Source organism: Octodon degus, unplaced genomic scaffold (assembly GCF_000260255.1).
Source record: "Octodon degus isolate 3935 unplaced genomic scaffold, OctDeg1.0 scaffold00027, whole genome shotgun sequence".
Taxonomy (NCBI): domain Eukaryota; kingdom Metazoa; phylum Chordata; class Mammalia; order Rodentia; family Octodontidae; genus Octodon; species Octodon degus.
Genome location: NW_004524603.1, coordinates 2,876,453 through 2,895,157, shown reverse-complemented (window position 1 = coordinate 2,895,157; position 18,705 = coordinate 2,876,453). Strand labels below are relative to the sequence as shown.

Sequence of the window (18,705 nt, the reverse complement as noted above, 5' to 3'; positions counted from 1 at the left end):
GCTGACACTATCATAAAATGAATACCGGTTAATGGCCTCCCACAAGTGAGGATGTGGACAGGCCTCTAACCAGGCATGTATGCCTACAAATCACAAATAGGAAACTGAGACTCATGTGGCTTTTGTGATCCATTCTACCAAGCATTTCGGGAGAAAATAATGTCAGTTCCACACAACCAGTAAAACACTGTGCTCTGACTATGTGTCCCCCACCCCACCTCATGTTCCTGTATCAGAAAACTCCCAGCTCCCATGCTAATCTGCTTGGGAGTCGGCCTGCAGCCAGTAGCTAGCATTGGATGAGGTCTTGGTCATGGCCCATCGCGGCGTGAGTGGCTGCATAAGAAGCAGAGAGCCAGGCCAGGGCTCTTTCCAGCTGCTCCGCAGGGTGCCCCCGCCATCCTCAGCCCAGTGCAGGGTGCCGGCCAGATGACGAGTGGGTGAGGCTCCAAGCTGGGTCTGCCCCGCCTTCAGAACTGAGAGCCACACACTCCTTCCTTCTGTATGAGCTACCCACCTCAGGGATCTAGTGATGGCAACATCAGAGGACCAAAATCTAAGACAAGCGGACGAAGAAGTACTTCCCACTCTCTCTCGGGCCAGCAGTACCCTGAATGAAAATCTGGCAGAGATGGTGTGAGGAAAGGAAGCCGCACCCCAACTTCTCTCATGAACGTGGATGCTGAGTCCTCCACAGAACAGGAGGAAGTCCCGCAACAGATGGAGAGCAAGGCCCATCAGGGTAGAGCACGACTTACTCCAGGAATCGAGCTTGGCTTGCCAAGTGCAGAGATAGTAGAATTTATCATATTGGCAGACAAATAAAAGCAAGACCTCATAATCACCTTAATAAATGTAGAAAGCATTTGAGAAACTCCCGTGCGCATTCATCATACAAACTCTGAGAGAACCAGAAAGGGACAGGATCGTCCTCAACCTGATACGAGCTTCCTCTACAGAGAAGATCTGCAGCTGATATACAAGATGGTTCCCAGCGAGTGCTTCCTCCCTGAGGGCAGGATAATGCAAGAGCATCCACCTCACTCTGCTCGCTGAGGCGCTGGTCCTTCTCTGGAGTGTGAGAGGGCAATAAACGATTCAGGTGGGGAGAGAAGAAAGAAGCCATCCACAGAAGAGAGGGCCAGGTAGAAAATTCTAAGGAATCTACTGAGGCAGATCAGCGTGGCAGCTTAGGAGCACAGCAGCAAGGTGGGGTGCCCATGCTACTTGCGTCTGTTAGGCACAGACAGTCACAGATTGCAATGGGAGCACACATGTTCTGTGTGCACAAAACCTAAACCATGCTAAGTACTTAGGGATAAACTTAACAAAACATGGCAAGACTTATATGCTATGAACAGCAAATATTGCTGGGGGAAAACAAAGGACACAAGAAGCTTACGTTCTAGTGAAAGGAATGGGTAGGCTATAAGAGAAATATGCATCTGTTATCTAAAATAATGATGCAGCCTAGGGAAAGGATCAGTGAGGGGCGCTGCGGAAAGCTCGAGGCAAACCGCTGATTTCCCTGTACACAGAGCAAGCCCCTCTTAGATGGTAGCACTGGGGGAGAAAGCCAAGAGGAGCGAAAGCTCGGAAGAGGAGCCCAGCCTTCCTGGCCCCACAGACTGGTTGCACGGGAGACAGCTTTTCAGAGCCTGCAGGCTGGGGAAGGAGACGGTCTTACGACAACTCAAAGCAGGGCCCAGCCTGGTCCCTGGCATGCAGAGCTCGAGCAGGGTCCTTGCCCCGTGACAATCTGATGCTGATGCTAACCTACCAGGAGGTGGCGCTCGGGCCGGGGTGCCGTCAGATGAGGGAGGAGCTAGTCATACAACTGAAGCCCCGTGCTGGCGCTCTCCGCCTCTGGCCGCGCTGCCCGGCTCCTGCCTGGCCTCAGCCTGCGGCCAGGGTTGGGGGCCCTGTGTTCAACCACACAGGGAAGAAGACAAGGAAGCGCAAAAGCCCGGCACCACGTGAGCCTGCCCCTTGGCACCCAGTGGGTGAGAGCTGCCAGTGGGGCGGGTGGATGCAGTCTGAGGGTCGAGGTCAGGCCTCACCCAGGAGCAGCGGGATGGGAGGTTGGATCCTGTGCAAGCTCGGCTGTTGGAGCCATGAGGCCAGTGCTGTCACCCAAGGAGCGGTCTCCCCCAGAGGTGGTGTCAATACTAATGTCCGCACTGCGATGCTCACAGGTCAGGGGAATGCCAGGCACACAGCCGGGCAGGCAAAGTCTGCCAGGGTGGACAGAGGCCATGCAGGAGGACAGGATTTGCTGTCGAGTAGGACAACCATGAGGATTATGGCATTTAGCAAACAAGACCTTGGCAGCCTGGAGAAAATGTGTTTGGGTGGAGCAGTGGGCAGACAAGGACAGGAGGGCATGTGAGAAAGAATGGGAGGGGAATCTGAGCACAGAGGTACTTTCAAAGGGTGTGGCCGGACAGATTTCTAGGACAAAACCCCATCGCCCAGCCCAGCAGCAGAGAGGGTCATAGGTAGCTATGAGCACGGATCAGTGGAGCCCGAGTGTCCAAGCCTTAGGGCAACTGGACATGGTGGTGCATGCCTGCTACCCCAGGCTCCGGGAGGCTGAGGCAGGAAGATCACAAGTTTAAGCCCAGCCTGGGCAACTGGGCGACTTAGTGCAGCCCTGTCTCAAAATAAAAAGAGTTGCTGATGTAGCTCAGTGTAAAGGGCCTGTGCCATGTCCCCAGGACATGGAGAGAGAGAGAGAGAGAGAGAGAGAGAGAGAGAGAGAGAGAGAGAGAGAGAGACAAAGCATACTAGCTCTATTTCCAGTGGAGGGAAAAGGGATGGTTAAACATAGGCAGTGGAGACAGCTGTGACAAAACCATTTCTGGAAAGTGACTTGGCAACATCTGGTTAGATTTTTAAACCTTGTTCACCAATACTGTGTGACTGCCAGGCTTGGGTGTGTGTGCTTAGGCATCTCTCTCTCTCTCTCTCTCTCTCTCTCTCTCTCTCACACACACACACACACACACACACACACACACACACGAGCCCTCCAGCACCTCCTGGCAGCATGGTGAGCAGCCAGGACAGCCGGGAGGCCCCCATCACCCGCCCGGGGCTCGCGGCCTCTGCAGCTCGCTGCTCACTTGCCTCTTGCACGGCGCAGCCTTTCACAGCCGTCCTCTGAGACAGCAGCGGAACACGCGTGCACGTGGCCGGGGCTGGGCGTCCTTTCTGCTCCGCCTATAAACAACCGCTGTGTCTTTCTCTGTCTGTTGAGTGCCAGCACAGGCATCCTGGGGACATGCCACTGTTACAGGGTCCCTGGGCAAAGCGCTGAAGCGCTGCCCCATGTCGCTAAGTGCTGGAAGCCTGTGAGGCGTGAAGGAGAACATTTGCGCGTCAGCCGAGCTGCGTCTGGGCGGAGCCGCAGCCCTGCGCGCCCCGCATTCAGCGCCAGGCGGCAACGCTGAACGGCCGGCCAGAAAGACACCTTGCAGCAGAGACGCCATGAGCTAAGGTTATCTCTGTCGCACTGGTCCATACAGTGCAACTGAAAAGGCTTGAACAAACCGATCCTGGCCTTCCTCCGGCAGCAGCGGTTTAATATTTATTAAGTTACTATGTATAGTGATGTTGCAGAAAAACCAGCGTCAATCCAAGTGGAAGACTTTGCTCCCAGGCCTTAGAAGGCAACTCTTAGTATGCTAGCAGGCTGGGGAACCCCGAAGTTCAAATCGTCAGCCCACAGTCAGGCTTGAGTTCAGTTTGAAAAGAGTTTGCACGTGGAAAGTAGAAAGCTGGTAGGTTATTCAGGATTGGTTACATGGCATAAAGAATTAGGTCATTCGTTGTCAGGCAGGTTTGTACAGCGACATTCTGGGAGGGAGGGGTCTGAGAAGAGCAGGAAGAGGCAAAAGTGCCCTTGCCTGGGCCCGTCTTTCGCAAATCCAATGGCCTTGAAGCCCTTGAAGCAAGTTGGAATCACTGTGTGTTTCTGAAATGCAAGCTGGACACAGTCAGTCTGACTCACACGTCATTAAGGGGGAACATCTGGGTCTAGCCAGTTGGGGCTGGCTGCCTGACAGGGAGCACAGACATAGTTTCAGGCTATGAAGCGACTTCTGGCTTTGTGATGATGTGCCCACAGCCTGCTGTTCTGTGCGTGTGCCTCAGCAGCGATTCTGTAGAGCCTGGTCGCCGGGAGTCAGGCTGGCAGCCTGCAGGGGGGCCTGAGGAAGCTAAGGCATGAGAGGGGAACTCCGGTGGGATGGAACTCATAAGGATCAACCCAGGCAAGCCCAACTTCTCGTGCCGTTCTGTCAGCATTGTTGCACAAGAAGGCTAAGGTGCAGAGGTGGCGGCACCATGTCACTCACCTACGTCCCCTCACAGGCACCTGTACATTACACAGTGATGGCCCCAGGCAGGCAAAGGGGCTCCCTGGAGTGGGTGGGTGCAGAGGGCATGGAAAGTCAGAGGGGCCAGTGCCCAGTGACTTTGCTTAGGGACAATGGCTGGTGTGCTAGGGAGGACAGCAGTAGGGACCCCTCTGGAGGGGACTTGCAGAGGTGCCCCAGGGGAAGACAAACACGTTGCACAGTGATTCATAAAATATCATTCTGTTTAATAAGAACTCTGCTTCATGTATGCTTCTAAGTATGATAATGTGAGAAAAAATATATTGAGAGATTGGGGGTCTTGCCAGTAAAGATTGTTTATGCACCTTTCTGTTTCAGGAAATAAAATAAAGATTGTCTCATTGAAAATAGAAAAATGCAAATAAAATGGGAAAAAATGCATTGGTTTTCAGTTAGTCAGAAAAGAAAGGATCTAGCCTCTTGGGGTGGGGCAGGAGGAAGGGTTACAGGAATTGAATTCAGGGCATTGCGGTTGCCAGGCAGGCGCTGTACCGCTGAGCTATCCCAGGCGCCTGGCCATTTTAATAGATGCTACAGTGACTAGTTTGCAACCCCATAAATTAGTAGCAAATTTTTAAACAGTGTTATCCGTCACAGATTTTCTACGAGATTATGAGTAGCAATATCTAATACTTTAAACTTCTTTTCTTTTAGGAGTCGCTGAAAGCCATCAGATATGAGGTATCTCCCGATAGAGAATACGCGCTCTTCTCCTACGACGTGGAGCCGGTGAGTAGCAGCATTTCTGTCTGCCAAACAGCTGTTTCTCTACTTCAGAGCCACCTCCGTGAAGTTTCTGGAGCCTTTCTTCTTCCTGATTTCCGAATGCTGAACTACCTCGTGGGCCTTGGAATACTCGCTCTTGCGTATCACACTGCCATCTAGGAGACAAGTCGGGGATACCACCTTGCTCTGCAGGGGAAGTGAATGATTCTCTTGAGGAACTACTTCGTAGGCTGTTCTTGGTCTTTTTCGGGACAGTCTGCCTCCCTTTCCTGCTTGTGTGTGCTTCTCCCTTTTTCTTAGACAAGCTGTGCCTTTTACCCTGAGGGTAAAACAATGCCAAATTCTTGCGGAGCTAAAGGAATGCATTAATTAGCTCTTCGCTGTTACATTGTTCCAGAGAAAGTTAAACCATCATTTTCAATATAGAAATCCTTCCTGGGCACACGCCCACTGTCCTAGTACTTGGGAGGGCTGAGGCAGGAGGGTCACTTGGAGTTTGAGGCTAGTCAGGGCTGCAAGTGAGGTCAACGCCAGCCTGAACTGCAAGGTGAGACCCTGCCTCAGAAAGACAAAAGCGGAAGAAAGAAAGAAAGAAAGAAAGAAAGAAAGAAAGAAAGAAAGAAAGAAAGATTGGTTGATTTATTTTAGCACTAAATATATGCCTCCGATAAAATTTCAGCAGAATTTTCCATAAAATCTGACCCGAGCCTCCCTTGGTAGAGACCTAAACTACCTATAGCAGAATCAGTTTCTCTTTCTCTTCCTTTGTCTTTCTCTTTGCTCTGCCTCACTCTTCTTTCCACAGGCTGGTATTTCAAAATTCCTTTGTCTCTCAGTGAAATTTATGTGTATGTTTCTTCAACCTATAAGACACTGGCAGCCTTCGAAAGTGCATTTTAGAAATCTGTTCTCTGGGAGGTGAAGCAGAGTTGTGGGGACTTCCTGGTGGCCCTGAGACCACAGCGCTCCTGGTGTCTGCGGGGCCAATGGACCCGACACTGTAGGCCAAACCAGTAGGGTTCCTCCGGTGCTGGTAGGCCCTGGCAGGCAGGCTTTCCAGTTTACACCCCTAAGGAGGACAGGGGCTTGCTGCTGCAGAGACGAGTCTCCATCCGGATCCTGAGCACCACTCCATATCTTTATCTAACTGGAAGCAGCTGGTGAACTCGACATTCTAAAGGACGACTTTTTAACCTTGAGGCTCTGCCTCTCTGAAGCCCAACCCTAAAGTGGCAGCTTCTAGTACTTGGGAATGGTGCCCACCCAGGGATGGTGACTATTTCAGCCCCTCCATAACTCCCAAGACCCCTAAATCTACCACCTCCATGTCAACTAAACAAGAACACAGGTCTGCAGACACTGTAGGACTCTGGTGGCACCCAAGTGAGAGAAGCGTGCTTCAGGTCATCTCCCAAGGAGTTGCCAGTCACTGGAGCACCCAGCAATGGGAGCCAGCCCTTTGTGCAGCTTCCAGCCCGTAGGAGTCTTGGAAAGTCCCTTCTCCTCCAAGGAATGTCATGAAAGAGGTTCTCCAGGTTGCAGGTTTATGGGAGTACTCCCAGCTGGTGGGGACCCACCCGCTCCTTCCTCTTCCCCAGCACTCCTTTGAAAAGGGGCCCTGGGATCCCACTGCAGCCAGCAGTGGGTTTAATAAAGAGATCTAGTGTCATTAGTACACAGAACACATGCTGTGAGTGGGAGCCGTGGCGCATCCCTTTCTTGCCCTGCTGTGTTTATTGGTTTTGAGTGAGACCAAGTTTGGGTTTTTTCTTAGCCAAAGGAAAATAAAGGAAATTGGGGAAGGACTTAGAGAACTATAATAGTGATTTTAAAAAATGTGAGAAATCTATAGAAATTGACACTGCTGTAGCAGAAAATGCCCCCTACCACCCCCAGGCAGCACAGTTTCGTTTCTCAGTTGCTCGGGTCATGGTTTCTGTTCTAGCCCACCACTGTGGCGCACGCTGGTCCCTCTGATGCACACTGAATAAGCCAGGCCCCAGCTGACGAGCCACACTGCCTCTCATGTCCTGCATGTTCAGCCAGGATGAGCCCTAGACCACCAGCGGCCAGAGCTGGCTTTCCAGGAGTGAGCCCACCAGTGCCCACTGACGTAACCAGTCTGTCTGCGAATCCTGGGTGTGGCTCTGGTGTTTCCGCCTGCGGTTGATCTGCTAGCATGAGAAGAGCCACCTGTTGTGCCTCCCAGGGGCTGAGCAGTCACTTGCGTCCAAGGATTCTCGATCCTCAGAAGAAAATTTGGAAGAGAAGGATGTTGGGATTCTGCATGAGAGTCTGCAGTTAGACCTGAGACAGGACTTCCTAACAGATAGACTAAGATGGAAATGAGCTTGCAAACGAGAGTGGGCTTCACAGAAGCGGCTGGACCTGCAATTGTGAAGTAAGTGTGTTAGGCAGGGGCTTCCTGGGCTGCGCTTGGTATCAGTATGTGAGTATATTTGTAACACAATAATAGCTAACGGGCACACGCTCATGCACACGCACGTGTGTGTGTGTGCGCGCGTGTGTGTGTCCAGGGGCCCCTGGAACCAGCCACCTGGGCAGCACATAAGCAGACTTAGGTAAAAGCTGCCAGGGCTGCCTGGCAGATGACAGCAGTGGGCGCCTGAGAACAGTGGTGAAGGAGTTTACACACACAGTAGGCAAGACCGTGAAGAGTAGGAGCTGAAGCGGGGACTGGGTGTCCTCTCCAGGGCATTTGCCCCGTCTCTCCACCCTCCCCCCATCGGACTAGTCCTGATGTCGATATAGAGGGAAGAATCTCCCAAGCTGCTAGACGTCTGGTACGAGCTCATGCCCTCTAAAACCGAAGAATGAGTTCTAGGAACAACAGAGGTTAACAGCAGGATATATTTATCTGGGAACAAAAGCTTCTGCCTGCGATAGAGACAGAGGGATCCCGACTCTGTTGCTGAGGAATTTTTACAGAGCAAAGCCGTGATGTGGAGCGGGTCCTAGGCAGGAAACACGGGAACTTGCGAGGTAGGTGTGGGTGGGACAAAAGTGTGATCAGCCAATAAGATTACAAGTGCTCAGTTGATATTGATTAAACTGACATCAAATGGGGAAGCACGTCACATTGGCAAGTGGGAATGAATACAAACCAGGGGCTTTCCTGTAGGGGGTTGGGTCAGTGGCTCTTTCTGGTTTTCTTTCGATAATTGATGCCTATTTAGAACATTAACTCCTGATGTTTATCCTCAGGAAGCTTGTGGGTGCATTGGTTTTATCTTCTGTCTTGAGTTCTGGCCCTTAGTGGAGGTGCCTGGCTGCCCCAGTTGTAAGGCATCTGGTCTTGTGTAGCGGCTGAAGACAGGGACAGAGCCTCTCTCTCCGGTGGCCCCTGCGTCCTAGTATAGAACTGTGTGTGCACCGGGTGCCACGTCAGTGTGTTTGTGACGTTTTCTCCTCTCTGAAGCCCTGAGCCCTGGATTGGGGTGCTCTCCAGGTTCCTGAAATGCCGTCACTCAGACAGGCTGTGCGACGAAGGGGGAGTCCTGCCTCACTTCCTCGTCACTAAGACAGGGTACCTGGCACCAGGCAGAGGAGGAAAGGTTTCTCTTGGCTCCCGGTTTGCCGAGGTCTCCAGCCACAGTGAGCTGGCTCCAAGGCAGGGCAGCAGGGCTGAGCATCGTGAGAGAGCGGGAACAGCGCATGGTGTGGCAGGCGGGAAGCCCCGAGAGGCGAAGAGAGAGGAGGGAGGTAGCCCGCCTGGGCCACGCCCCCAGGGACCACCTCTTGCCACCCGGCAGCACCTCCCTCATCAGTGGATGCCAACGCCCATGATCTGATTGCCCCCCAAATGCCCACCTATGTGTGCCCCAGTCTTTGGGGGAACAGCTAGATACAAACCATCACCTCCATTGTGAAAGATCCTCCAGGCCACTTACTAGGAAACGTGGGAGCAGGTTAAGTGGCAAGCCTCTGTGTACTAAACCCCTTTGATATTAATCTATAATGGGAACATTCTTGAATATCCACAAATCAGCTGATCTTAACCACGTCACTCTTCTGTTTTATTGCTATCTTCAAAAGGACCTTCTGAAGGTGTTTTTAGAAAGCAGTTATCGAGCAAAATTGAGAAAGCAGCATGTTCCACTTTTCTGGGATGCAGCCAGTTCTGTGCCCACAAACAGCATGCTGGGAATGCAGCAAATAAGAGGTGATACCATATTGGGGGTTTTTTCTGTTTGTTTCTCTTTCTTTGGCAGTGAGGACTGCACTCAGGACCTGGTGCCTGCCAGGCAGGCACTTGTGCTGCTCAGCTGTCTCCCTGGCCCCGTAATTTTCTTTTTTTCAGCTTGCTCAGCCTGCCCTGAGGGTGGGATGGCATGGCATGTGGTGCCGGGGATTGAACCTCGGTCCCCTGGGCCTGCCTAAGCAGGCGCTTTCGACCACCAAGCTACCTCGCCAGCCCCCCGTAATTTTCTTTATGGGGCACCAACCTTACAGTTTCCTCTCCCTTCATTCTTCTTAAAAGACCATTCCTGCTCTGAAGGGCTAATACAGCTACTAAGTGTTACTCTGCTCTTCTGTAGGTGAAGCGTTCTGTCGTGACTCAGCGTGCAGTCTCTGGAGGGCCCTTCCAGAACTAAGCACGATGTTGAGGGAGTAGTAACTCGTTTTTAATTTTTAGTTTGAAGACTATGCTAATTGCTAGTAGATTTTTTAAAAATTGTCTTGAACAAACTCTTTAGCCAAGTTTCTTAATACTGAGGAAGATGTGATGGACCTGGGAAGTTACCAGAACTCTTGGAAGGAGGGAAAGTAACTTAATGTGCTGTCTTAGATCACTTAAAAATTCTGTATTTCATAATTTTCTAAGGTGAGAGAACACATTTCTGGAACATGCTCTTCTTAAAGGAAGTTTTCTGAAAAAAGCCATTAATTACTTTGAAAAATCTCGCCACAGTGTTTAAGGAACGGTTTAGGAGAATGGTTCTACAGCTAGTACAGCATTGATCTGTTACAAATAATATTTTGTCCGAAGCCTGGTCCAACTAAATACCTAATAAATCACGTAGTCCTTGAGCTCAGTGAGCAGGTTGATGTAGGCCAACTGATCTGCTTGTTGCCGTGTAATAAATCCTCGCAGTGCCTCGTGGCTTACAGCGAACACCTGTTATCTCGCGGGGTCTGCAGGCCAGAGCTGGGGGGTGCAGGCTGAGTAGGCCCCTCTCCCGCTGTCTCCCCTGGCTGCAGCCCAGTGTCATCAGGCTGTGGTATTACCTCGTGGGACAGCTGGGGAGGGGTCTCCCCCCTCCACACCCCCCCTCGTGTGGTTCCTTCCAGCTCTATTCCTTGCAGGCTATGAGGATTTTCATAGGGTCCCTTGGTGAGGGACCAAGGACATTCCACTGGCCAGCCTGGAATGCTGCTGTTTGCTTAATCATGGCAAGGACAGCCAGCCCAAGGGTCTACAAAGTGACAAGTGTCAGGAGCAACAGCCCTCCTTTTCCAAACATTGTTTTTAAGAACAAGCAAGGCACCCGGGACTCTCTGTCAGCCTCACCCTCCCATCCATGCCATATGTACAACCCTGTGCTATTGGACACCACGTGGCTTCTCCTGAGACAGCAGTGAGCTCCTTCCTGTCTCTTGAGGCCCACAAAGCAGAGAAGCAAGAAGGCCTGGCCACAGGCTGGGCTGGAGAGAGGACCGGGCTGGGAGCCAGGAGGCTGCGATCTCCTCCCTGTTCTCAAGGGGCCGAGGGACCTCTGGGCCCAAGGACTTCAGCTTTGTGGCCAGAGGAATGGAGGTGTCGAGCTGGGCATCATCGGTGATGCAGGGACATGTGGAGTCCGGCGTGAAGCGCCACTGACTGCCTGGGCTTGCAAAGTACAGGAGGCTGAGATACATCCAAGCCCAGCAGGGTGATGACGCCTCGTGAGCCCACAGACATGCAGGAGCGCTCTGATTCTCTTAGGAGCCCGAGTCAAAGCCTCATTTTTGTACTAATTATTCCCAGAATCTGAAATCCAGCCATGTACTTGGGAAGACGTATTTCCTTTGGCTTGTGGGCACATTTCTCTCTTTTAGTACATGACTGTGGCGCAGCATAGCGCTATGCGAATTGCAGAGTCGGTGCACAAAGCGGGCCATAGGCCTCTGCTCAGGGAAACTCCATCTGACCCAGCTGTTCCCCTTCTAGGCCTGTACGCTCAGGACTGAAGAGGCTGAGGCAGGAGAATCACTGTGAATTTGAGGCCAGCCCACACTACACAGTGAGACCCTGTCTTTTTTTAAATGGGAAAAAAAGTTTATATTTAGAATTAGCCAGCTGGACTCAGCTGAGATGATCCCGATTTTGTTGGCAACAACCCATGCATCATAATCAGGAACCAGTTGAACACACGCCTTTTTCTCTCCATCAGGCCTGATTAGGGTACCGACCTTGGCAACGTCGATGTCCTAAAGCTTCTTTACAGCTTGTTTGATTTGGTGCTTATTGGCTTTGACATCCACAATGAACACGAGTGTGTTGCTGTCCTCGATCTTTTTCATGGCTGACTGTGGTCAGGAGGAACTTGAGGACGGCATAGTGGTCAGGCTTGTTTCTCCTGGGGGCGCTCTTCCGAGGGTATTTGGGCTGCCTCTGGAGCCGCAGTATCTTGGGATGGTGGGAGGTGGGTGACGTTCGCATCTTCTTTTTGTGGCTGTGGATGCCTTTCAGCACGGCCTTCTTGGCCTTCAAAGCTTTTGCTTTGGCTTCAGCTTTGGGAGGGGCAGGGGCTTCCTTCTTCGCCTTCGGTGCCATCTTGGTAAAAAGGTGAGACACTGTCATAAAATGCAATGATGTGTTGTATCCTTGTTTCTAGCTGTGCAGGTCATATTAGCTCAATCTTAGAAGTCCCTATTGCCCAGGACCAGATACGTGAATAAAGGAAAGTGTGGCATTTATGCACAGTGGGGTTCCACTCTGCCGTACAGAAGGATAAACTGCGGGCTCAGGAGACAGAAGGACGTGCTGGAGACAGTGACACCAAGGAGCATAAACGGGACACACGCACTGAAATAGCATGGGCCTTTTGTTATGTGAGAGGCCCAGAACAGAGATGTGAGAGAGAGATGACGCGGGAAGTAGGCTGTTAGTCCAATAGGAGGGGTACGAGAAATGGAGGGCAGGGGCAGAAGGGAAGAGAAATGAGATTTTAAAAGGAAAATGGAAATAGAGCTTTTGTAAGTGGAAAGGGGAAGAGGGTTGGAGGGAACCGGGAGAGCTGGGCAGAGGGGGGATAGAAAGAATCAAGCTGTGCCGTGGTCCAACCGTGAAGGCAATTGTCATTGCTGTAAGCATGCGCTAATAAGAAAGGGACACCCAGGGAACTGCTGCACCTTTTAAAGGGTTTAAGTTGTTATATATTAAAAAATGAGCTGTCCAAGGAGCTATTATGGTGTTCTTCCTGTCTCCATGTGAGTGTAGAGCGTCCCCACTTGGGAAAGGCCACCGCACGTGGATCGATCTTAATACAGACAGTGGCTTCTCCAGGTGACAATGGGACTCATGCCCAAGGGCCCTTGTAATCAGGTCTGTGTCTCCTGGCCAGCTCAGAAACCCCTGCCCGCAGGCACTTGCACAGAAGCTGGAAAACTGATTGGTGTGGCCCGAGCAGCCTCGAGCATGGGCCCCCCCCAGCAAGGCACAAAGAGGCTTTTTTATTTTGAGACAGCTGCTGGAAATATTTCCTATGCCAGTCGTCAGGCAACAGGTCCCAGCCGTGTGACCACGTTTGTTTCTCTCCATGCTGGGCAGGGGTGCCACGATGGGGATCAGAAGCTTTCCTGTGTCTGGCATCTCCTGCCCAGCAGAGGGAGGCGGGGCGCCCTCCAGGCCCACCAGGGCCAGTGTCCCGGGCCCTGCTCGTCGCTGCTAAGCCCTCCCTGACACTTCCCCGTCCGGAGAAACGATGCCCTGACGCTGAGCCCTCCCTGCGGGAAATCGATGCTATTTTCACGTTTGACTCTGTTCCTGAACTTGTGAGCTAACAGCCTGTTCTGTTGTGCAAGGAACTGTGGAATTTATTATCCGTGCAGGCTTGGAGCACACCCAAATGTGGACGGCTAAGACAGCAAATTTAGCGAAGTGAGTCCCGACCCAGTTCAGTGATCCTCCACGCAGCTGCCTGGAGGTGCTTCCCTTGTCTCTAGCTGCAAGAAATAATTTTTAAGGATAACGTGCATCATTATAAGCCTAAGGGCTGCCGTCAGTTCAGAGCCCACGGGTGTGCACGCGGTCTCCTCTGCCTGCCTGGCTCTGAGGAATCGGCTTTCCCCCGCACAGCGAGCTCAGCCCTTGCTACCGCGTGGCTGTTGGGTTTGCTCCCACCCCTCGCCCCTAGAATCGATGAACTTGCCCAGGCGGCCCGAAGGCCGTCGGTTCCTTCCTTCCCTGCTGCGGGGCTAGCTTCCCAGCACTTTCAGCAGAGCATTTTCTGTGCTCGTCTGTAGGAACCAGCTGGCTCCCATAGTTTGCATTTGGCATATCTGTAACAAACTACTAGTGATCAGGCTGACGCTGCACCGGCAGGGAGCCCTGTCCCCAGCTGCACTGCCTTGCAGGGCAGACCATGAGGAACAGCCCCTGCAGCAGTCTGTGGCCTGTGCTGCTGTCCCTGCCCTCGCCTGCAGCTGCCGCAGGGGTGGGCGCCGCGACCAGCCTGCCAGCCCGCTGCCCCTCTCTCAGGAGAAGATGAACGGCCATGGGAGTGAGGGTGCCCCGAGCTGCCGGGAGGGCACCTGTGCCCGTCCACGTTTCTCAGAAGCCCCCTCACTCTGTGATTCATCTGTGTCTTTGTTCCACAACGCCTTCCTCAGCAGCCAAACTTCTAAGTAGCTCAGTTGCCGGGTGGCACTCTGGTATTTTGCTGTCTAAAGGTTACTCGCCTGAAACTCTTGCTGCGAGATGACTGGAAATTGTTCTCGTATTCCTGAAATGTGTGTTTTCACGTGGTGCACAACTGGGCACCAAAGACGTGGTTTCGTGGCAGGGTGGGATTCAGCTGTGCACTGAGCCTCGGCAAAGCCACCCAAGATCCCGTGTGTGATCTGGCTCCTCACCGACTGGGGCCCCCTCGGGGGCTGCCCCCCATCCGCAAGAGAGGGCGGCTCTCTCTTCATGTTCTGGAGCTGTGCTGGCTGCTGCTACGTGGGGGGGGTTTAAGCATTATTTTTTTTAGATTTTTGGTTTTGTTTTGTTGTTTTGATTGCATTGTTCTAATGTAAATCTGGATCAAAATTGACATAGAGGTTTTTCCTGTTTTCTTGTTATTTTTATGTGTGTCTTTATTCATGATTTTGGAGCTAAATTTAAAAAGCACAGAAAAATATAAAGCCAACAAAGGTTCTTTCCTCACACATCAAGATAATCCTGTCTCTGTGCTTACGTGTGTGTATGTGAGTGAGTGAGTGAGTGAATGAGTGAGTGAGAATGTGTGTGTGTGTGTGTGTGTGTGTGTGTGTGTTGCTCTGGCTAGAAAGGAGAAATAGAGGATTTTGTTTGCCTGAAATGTTCCATAGACCAAAAAACTTACTGGCTTACACTATGTGTTTAAAAATCATATTTACCATCATAGTCCCCAAAACAATGCCATTAAGGTGTCCTCCGAGGAATTTTGGAGATAGGTTACTCTCTAAATAATGCAGTGATTTTTCTTTTCCACTGTGAGGGACCAAGCCCAGGCCTTTGCACTGAGCCACAGCGCCAGGCCCTTTGATTTTATGTCGAGACAGTCACCAAGCTGCCGAGACCGTCAGCCTTGCGGTTGCGCTGCCTCAGCCTCCCGAGCGCCAGGGTTGCCAAGAGCCCGCAGCGCCATGCCCGGTGAGGGCTGCACTTCTGGGGGGTGGTCCTCTTGGGGCTGCACTTCTGGGGGGTGGTCCTCCCAGTGGTCCTTTGCTTCCTGCAGTGCTCCAGTGAGAGGCACGGGGACGGAAGCCGCGGACCGCCTGGCCCTGCCATGAGGGCTTGTCACGAGCGACCCTGCATATGGGCCCATGGGCACCCCACCTCCTGGTGGCCCCACACAGGGCATGCCTTCTGTGGCCCCCTCACTCACACTCTTCTCTGGGCCCGTGCCAAGGCTGGACTCTGCCATACAACCGGGCTGACCTTCTGTCTGTGTGGGTGGGGTCCCATCTCTGTCCACCTCACCGTGGAGTGGAGGCGCTGCTCAGAACTTGGCCCACGTCACACATGTGCTTGGCCCTGCCAGCCGCCGAGGCCACCACTGTGACCCACAGTGCTGGTCCTCCCGGCTCTGGGCCCTTTGTGCTCACAGATGCTTTTCTGCAGAATGTTTAGAAAGTCTTTCCCACTGGGAGAGAAAGCAGGTAACTGGCAATAAAAGGTCTGCTTTGCTGCCTGTAGCCTGCTGCGGAAGGGTCGATGCTTCTCTCAATGTATTGGTGGTCGTTCAGCTTAAGTGTGTCACTTGGCTGACCGGGGCGCCTCCGAGGGGGTGGTTAGTATGCACTCTTCTGGGTGTGTCTCGTGGACCCTAGACAGTGGCCTGAGGGTCTGTGGCCGGCTTCACCCTTCCCCTCTGGCACCACCCTGCTCCGCTCCCTGGTTACCATGGCTGAACAGCTCTGCTCCGCCACCCTTCACCATGATGCCCCATCTTGGTGAGCCAGGCATGGACTGCGCCCCCCACAGCCATGAGCCACATTCAACTCCTCCTCAGGCTGGGCGCTCTGGGCGCTGGGGCCCGGCATCGGGAGCGCCGCCTGAAACAGCGCTGTTTCGTTTCCCCGATCATTTTGAGGTGAACTCACATGTTGAGGGGGAAGATGAAGAAGCAGATTGCTGTAAGGGACGTGGTCTGCAGAGAAAGCATGAGGTGATGCACATCGTGCAGAGGCCGGCAGATGTCCAGGCCAGAAGACTCGTAACGGGGAAAAGCCAGCGTGGATCCCCAGCCATGTGCCTCCCTGGGAGGTCGGAGCTGCCCTCCCCTCCTGAGCGCAGTCCAGAGGTGGCACGGCCTGGGTGGAGCTTGGAGAGAAGGGTGTTCCTTAGCGCATGCCATGGAAACTCCCCTGATCCACTGAGTAGTGCAGCCAGGAGGGCCAGGACAGGGAATAACAGGCCCGCAGGTGAGCTCTGGCACAGGGTCAGATTCTGCAATTCCAGAGTTGAGAAAAGGTGGTGGCAGGACAGGGCGTGGCTGTCAGAATGTGACTGAGGTGGTGTGCAGGATGGTGGAGTATGGCTTCGCACAGTGAGGTTAACAGGAGAAATGCAAACACCAGAGGGGGGCAGGGAGACATCCGGTACCGGGGAGGGGGTGGCCTGGAGGACACTCAGTGGTGCTGCAGAAGAAAGTAGAGGGGGACCCAGAGACCCCAGGCCCCACAGGCAGCTGAGTCGGAACGGTTCCCATTCCATCCCCTAGCCCCTTGGAGCCTGGGAGGAGAGACCAGGAAGAGCCCTGGGGGCCTGGGACATGGTGAACTCCCGAGAGCCAGGCTCCTGGCCAGTGGGAATGACAGGGAAGGATTGGGAGACACAGAAGCCCCTGTCAACCTGAGGGCAGGTGTTTGGAAAGTGAGGGTGGTGAAGGGTCAGTCACAGGGCCCAGGTCCATCTGGGAAGGCAGCTGTGAGCGAGCGAGGGGGACGTTGTAGCGTCCTGCAGCACAGTGATGGCGTAATCTCACGATTCCCAGAGACCGCCAGCTCCTGGAGGGACCTGGGTGACCGAAGTGACCCAGTGAGGTTTCTGTAATGGGTAATAAAAGAAATGAAGGGCTTTAAGTGAGGAGATGCGTGGATTTGCTGAGTGACAGAGAGAGAGAGATCTGGCGGAGAACGGCTTTGGTGAGGAATGGCCGTGTTGGCAGCGCTGTGAGGGAAGGGATGACGCACATGCTTCCTGAAAGATTTGTTCTCAGTTCCAATTTAGCAGCCTGCGTCCGTGGGCTAGCTCGTTAGCAGCAATTATATGTGCAGATGCAAAACTGATTAATATGGGCCAGGCTTCCAGCGCCTTCTGAGCAAACAGGGCTCCGAGACTTTTACAGCGGATCATTATCTCTAGTCCGCGGCTGGAGAGAACTTCTACACGACTGAACGTGTACGGATTAATCAACGTGAGGGGTTAGGACCAACCGCACTGGTGGCTCTTCAGCTCCAGCTCCTATTAAGAAAGCGATCAAACAAAACGTTCAGCGAAGATGTTCTTGTCACCAGTGCTATCATGCGTGTCGCTATCTCTGTGAGTAAGAGGGGCAGCCCACTCCCAGCAGTAGGGCAGGATGTGCCTTAGCTTGCTGAGACAACCAAGGCGATTACTCCTCGGACAGCAGCCAGACTTTCCATGCAACTTCCCAAAGCGCTGTCTTTTGCGGGCACGAGTCTGTCTCTGGGGACCCCACGACACTCCCTGTATATCCCGTGGCAAGTGCTGGGAAATCTACAAACGATAGGTATTTGTTTTCTACAAGTCCATTTTCTTCACCGTATTGGGTCACTTTATCCCTGGGTGTCTATTGCAACAAAAAGCCTAAAACTGAGCGACGGACGGCGCCTTCGCAAGCTGCGCATGCTAGCATGGGGGGCGGTGGCTCGGCGGCCTTGCAGGCAGCTGCTGGGTGGACTCTGGGCCAAGTCCACGGCCACAGCTGTTGAATCTGTGGACATTGGCAAGCACTGTGGTGAGCGCTTGGGCACTTCCCCAGTTCCTGTCCCTGGGGCCTGTGACACTCCGCCTAGACAGAGGCAGGGCTGGCAGCACCAACACTCACACCTGCAGAGTGTACACATGCATGTGTGTGTGTGTGTGTGTGTGTGTGTGTGTGTGTGCATGTATGCACATGCATGTGCACATGCTTCCTCCAGAAGCACCACTGCCCACTGTGTGAGGACCAAATTGCATGCCTGAAGACAGCATCCCGCCGGGTGGAGGCCCAAGAACGATGGTGTCCCCCATCCCCACACAGCCTGGTACCAAGCTGTCTCCTCAGAGCAGTCAGAGGCTTCAAGTTGTTCCAGCTGCCGGGCCATCACCAGGGACAACCAGTCCTCAGAAACCTAAATCTCTTGTTTCCTTGAGCAGAGTGAACAAAGAGGAGATTCCTGAATCCACTGGTGGAGCCGTGGTCTCCAGGCTGGCTGGACAGGTTCTCAGAGGAGGAATAGCTCCGAGTAAAGGGGGCTGTGCAGACGTCGGTCTACCGAGTGTGACAGCACAGCTTTACTCACTTGTCCTGCTCCAAAAGAATTCACCCCTTGGTGAAAACCCCAACAGCACAGGGTGTTCCTGGAAGAAGATGGGGTGATGGGCTGGACAGCAGGCCCCTCCAGCTGTCACGACCTCCATGCCAGGCATATCCTGTGCTGCCAACCATCAGGGACCCCAAAGAGGTGATGGCAACCCCGGAGCAGCAGAAGCGTCAGGGCAGGCAGGCGGCCGGGTGCCAGCTCCTTCCCAGGGGCCTGTGTCGCCCTTCTGACCACGGGTGGCACCCAGACAGGGTTGGGAGTGCAGGAGCAGACACGGCAGGGTTTCCAGCCCACAAGGATGCCCTGAGACGGTGACAGGAGCACACAGAGGAGGGCA

The 18,705-nt window shown here is 53.2% G+C and overlaps 1 protein-coding gene across 3 annotated transcripts in view; it reads left to right on the top strand.

Annotated features, from left to right (window-relative positions):
* The window catches only part of Dpp6 (dipeptidyl peptidase like 6), an 840,304-nt gene that overhangs the window by 627,575 nt on the left and 194,024 nt on the right, over nt 1-18,705 (top strand). For all 3 annotated transcript variants that reach the window (XM_023712908.1, XM_004628971.2, XM_023712909.1), the window contains exon 5: nt 5,055-5,129. In XM_023712908.1, coding sequence (XP_023568676.1) covers nt 5,055-5,129 — 75 coding nt within the window. The remainder of the gene's footprint in view (nt 1-5,054; nt 5,130-18,705) is intronic.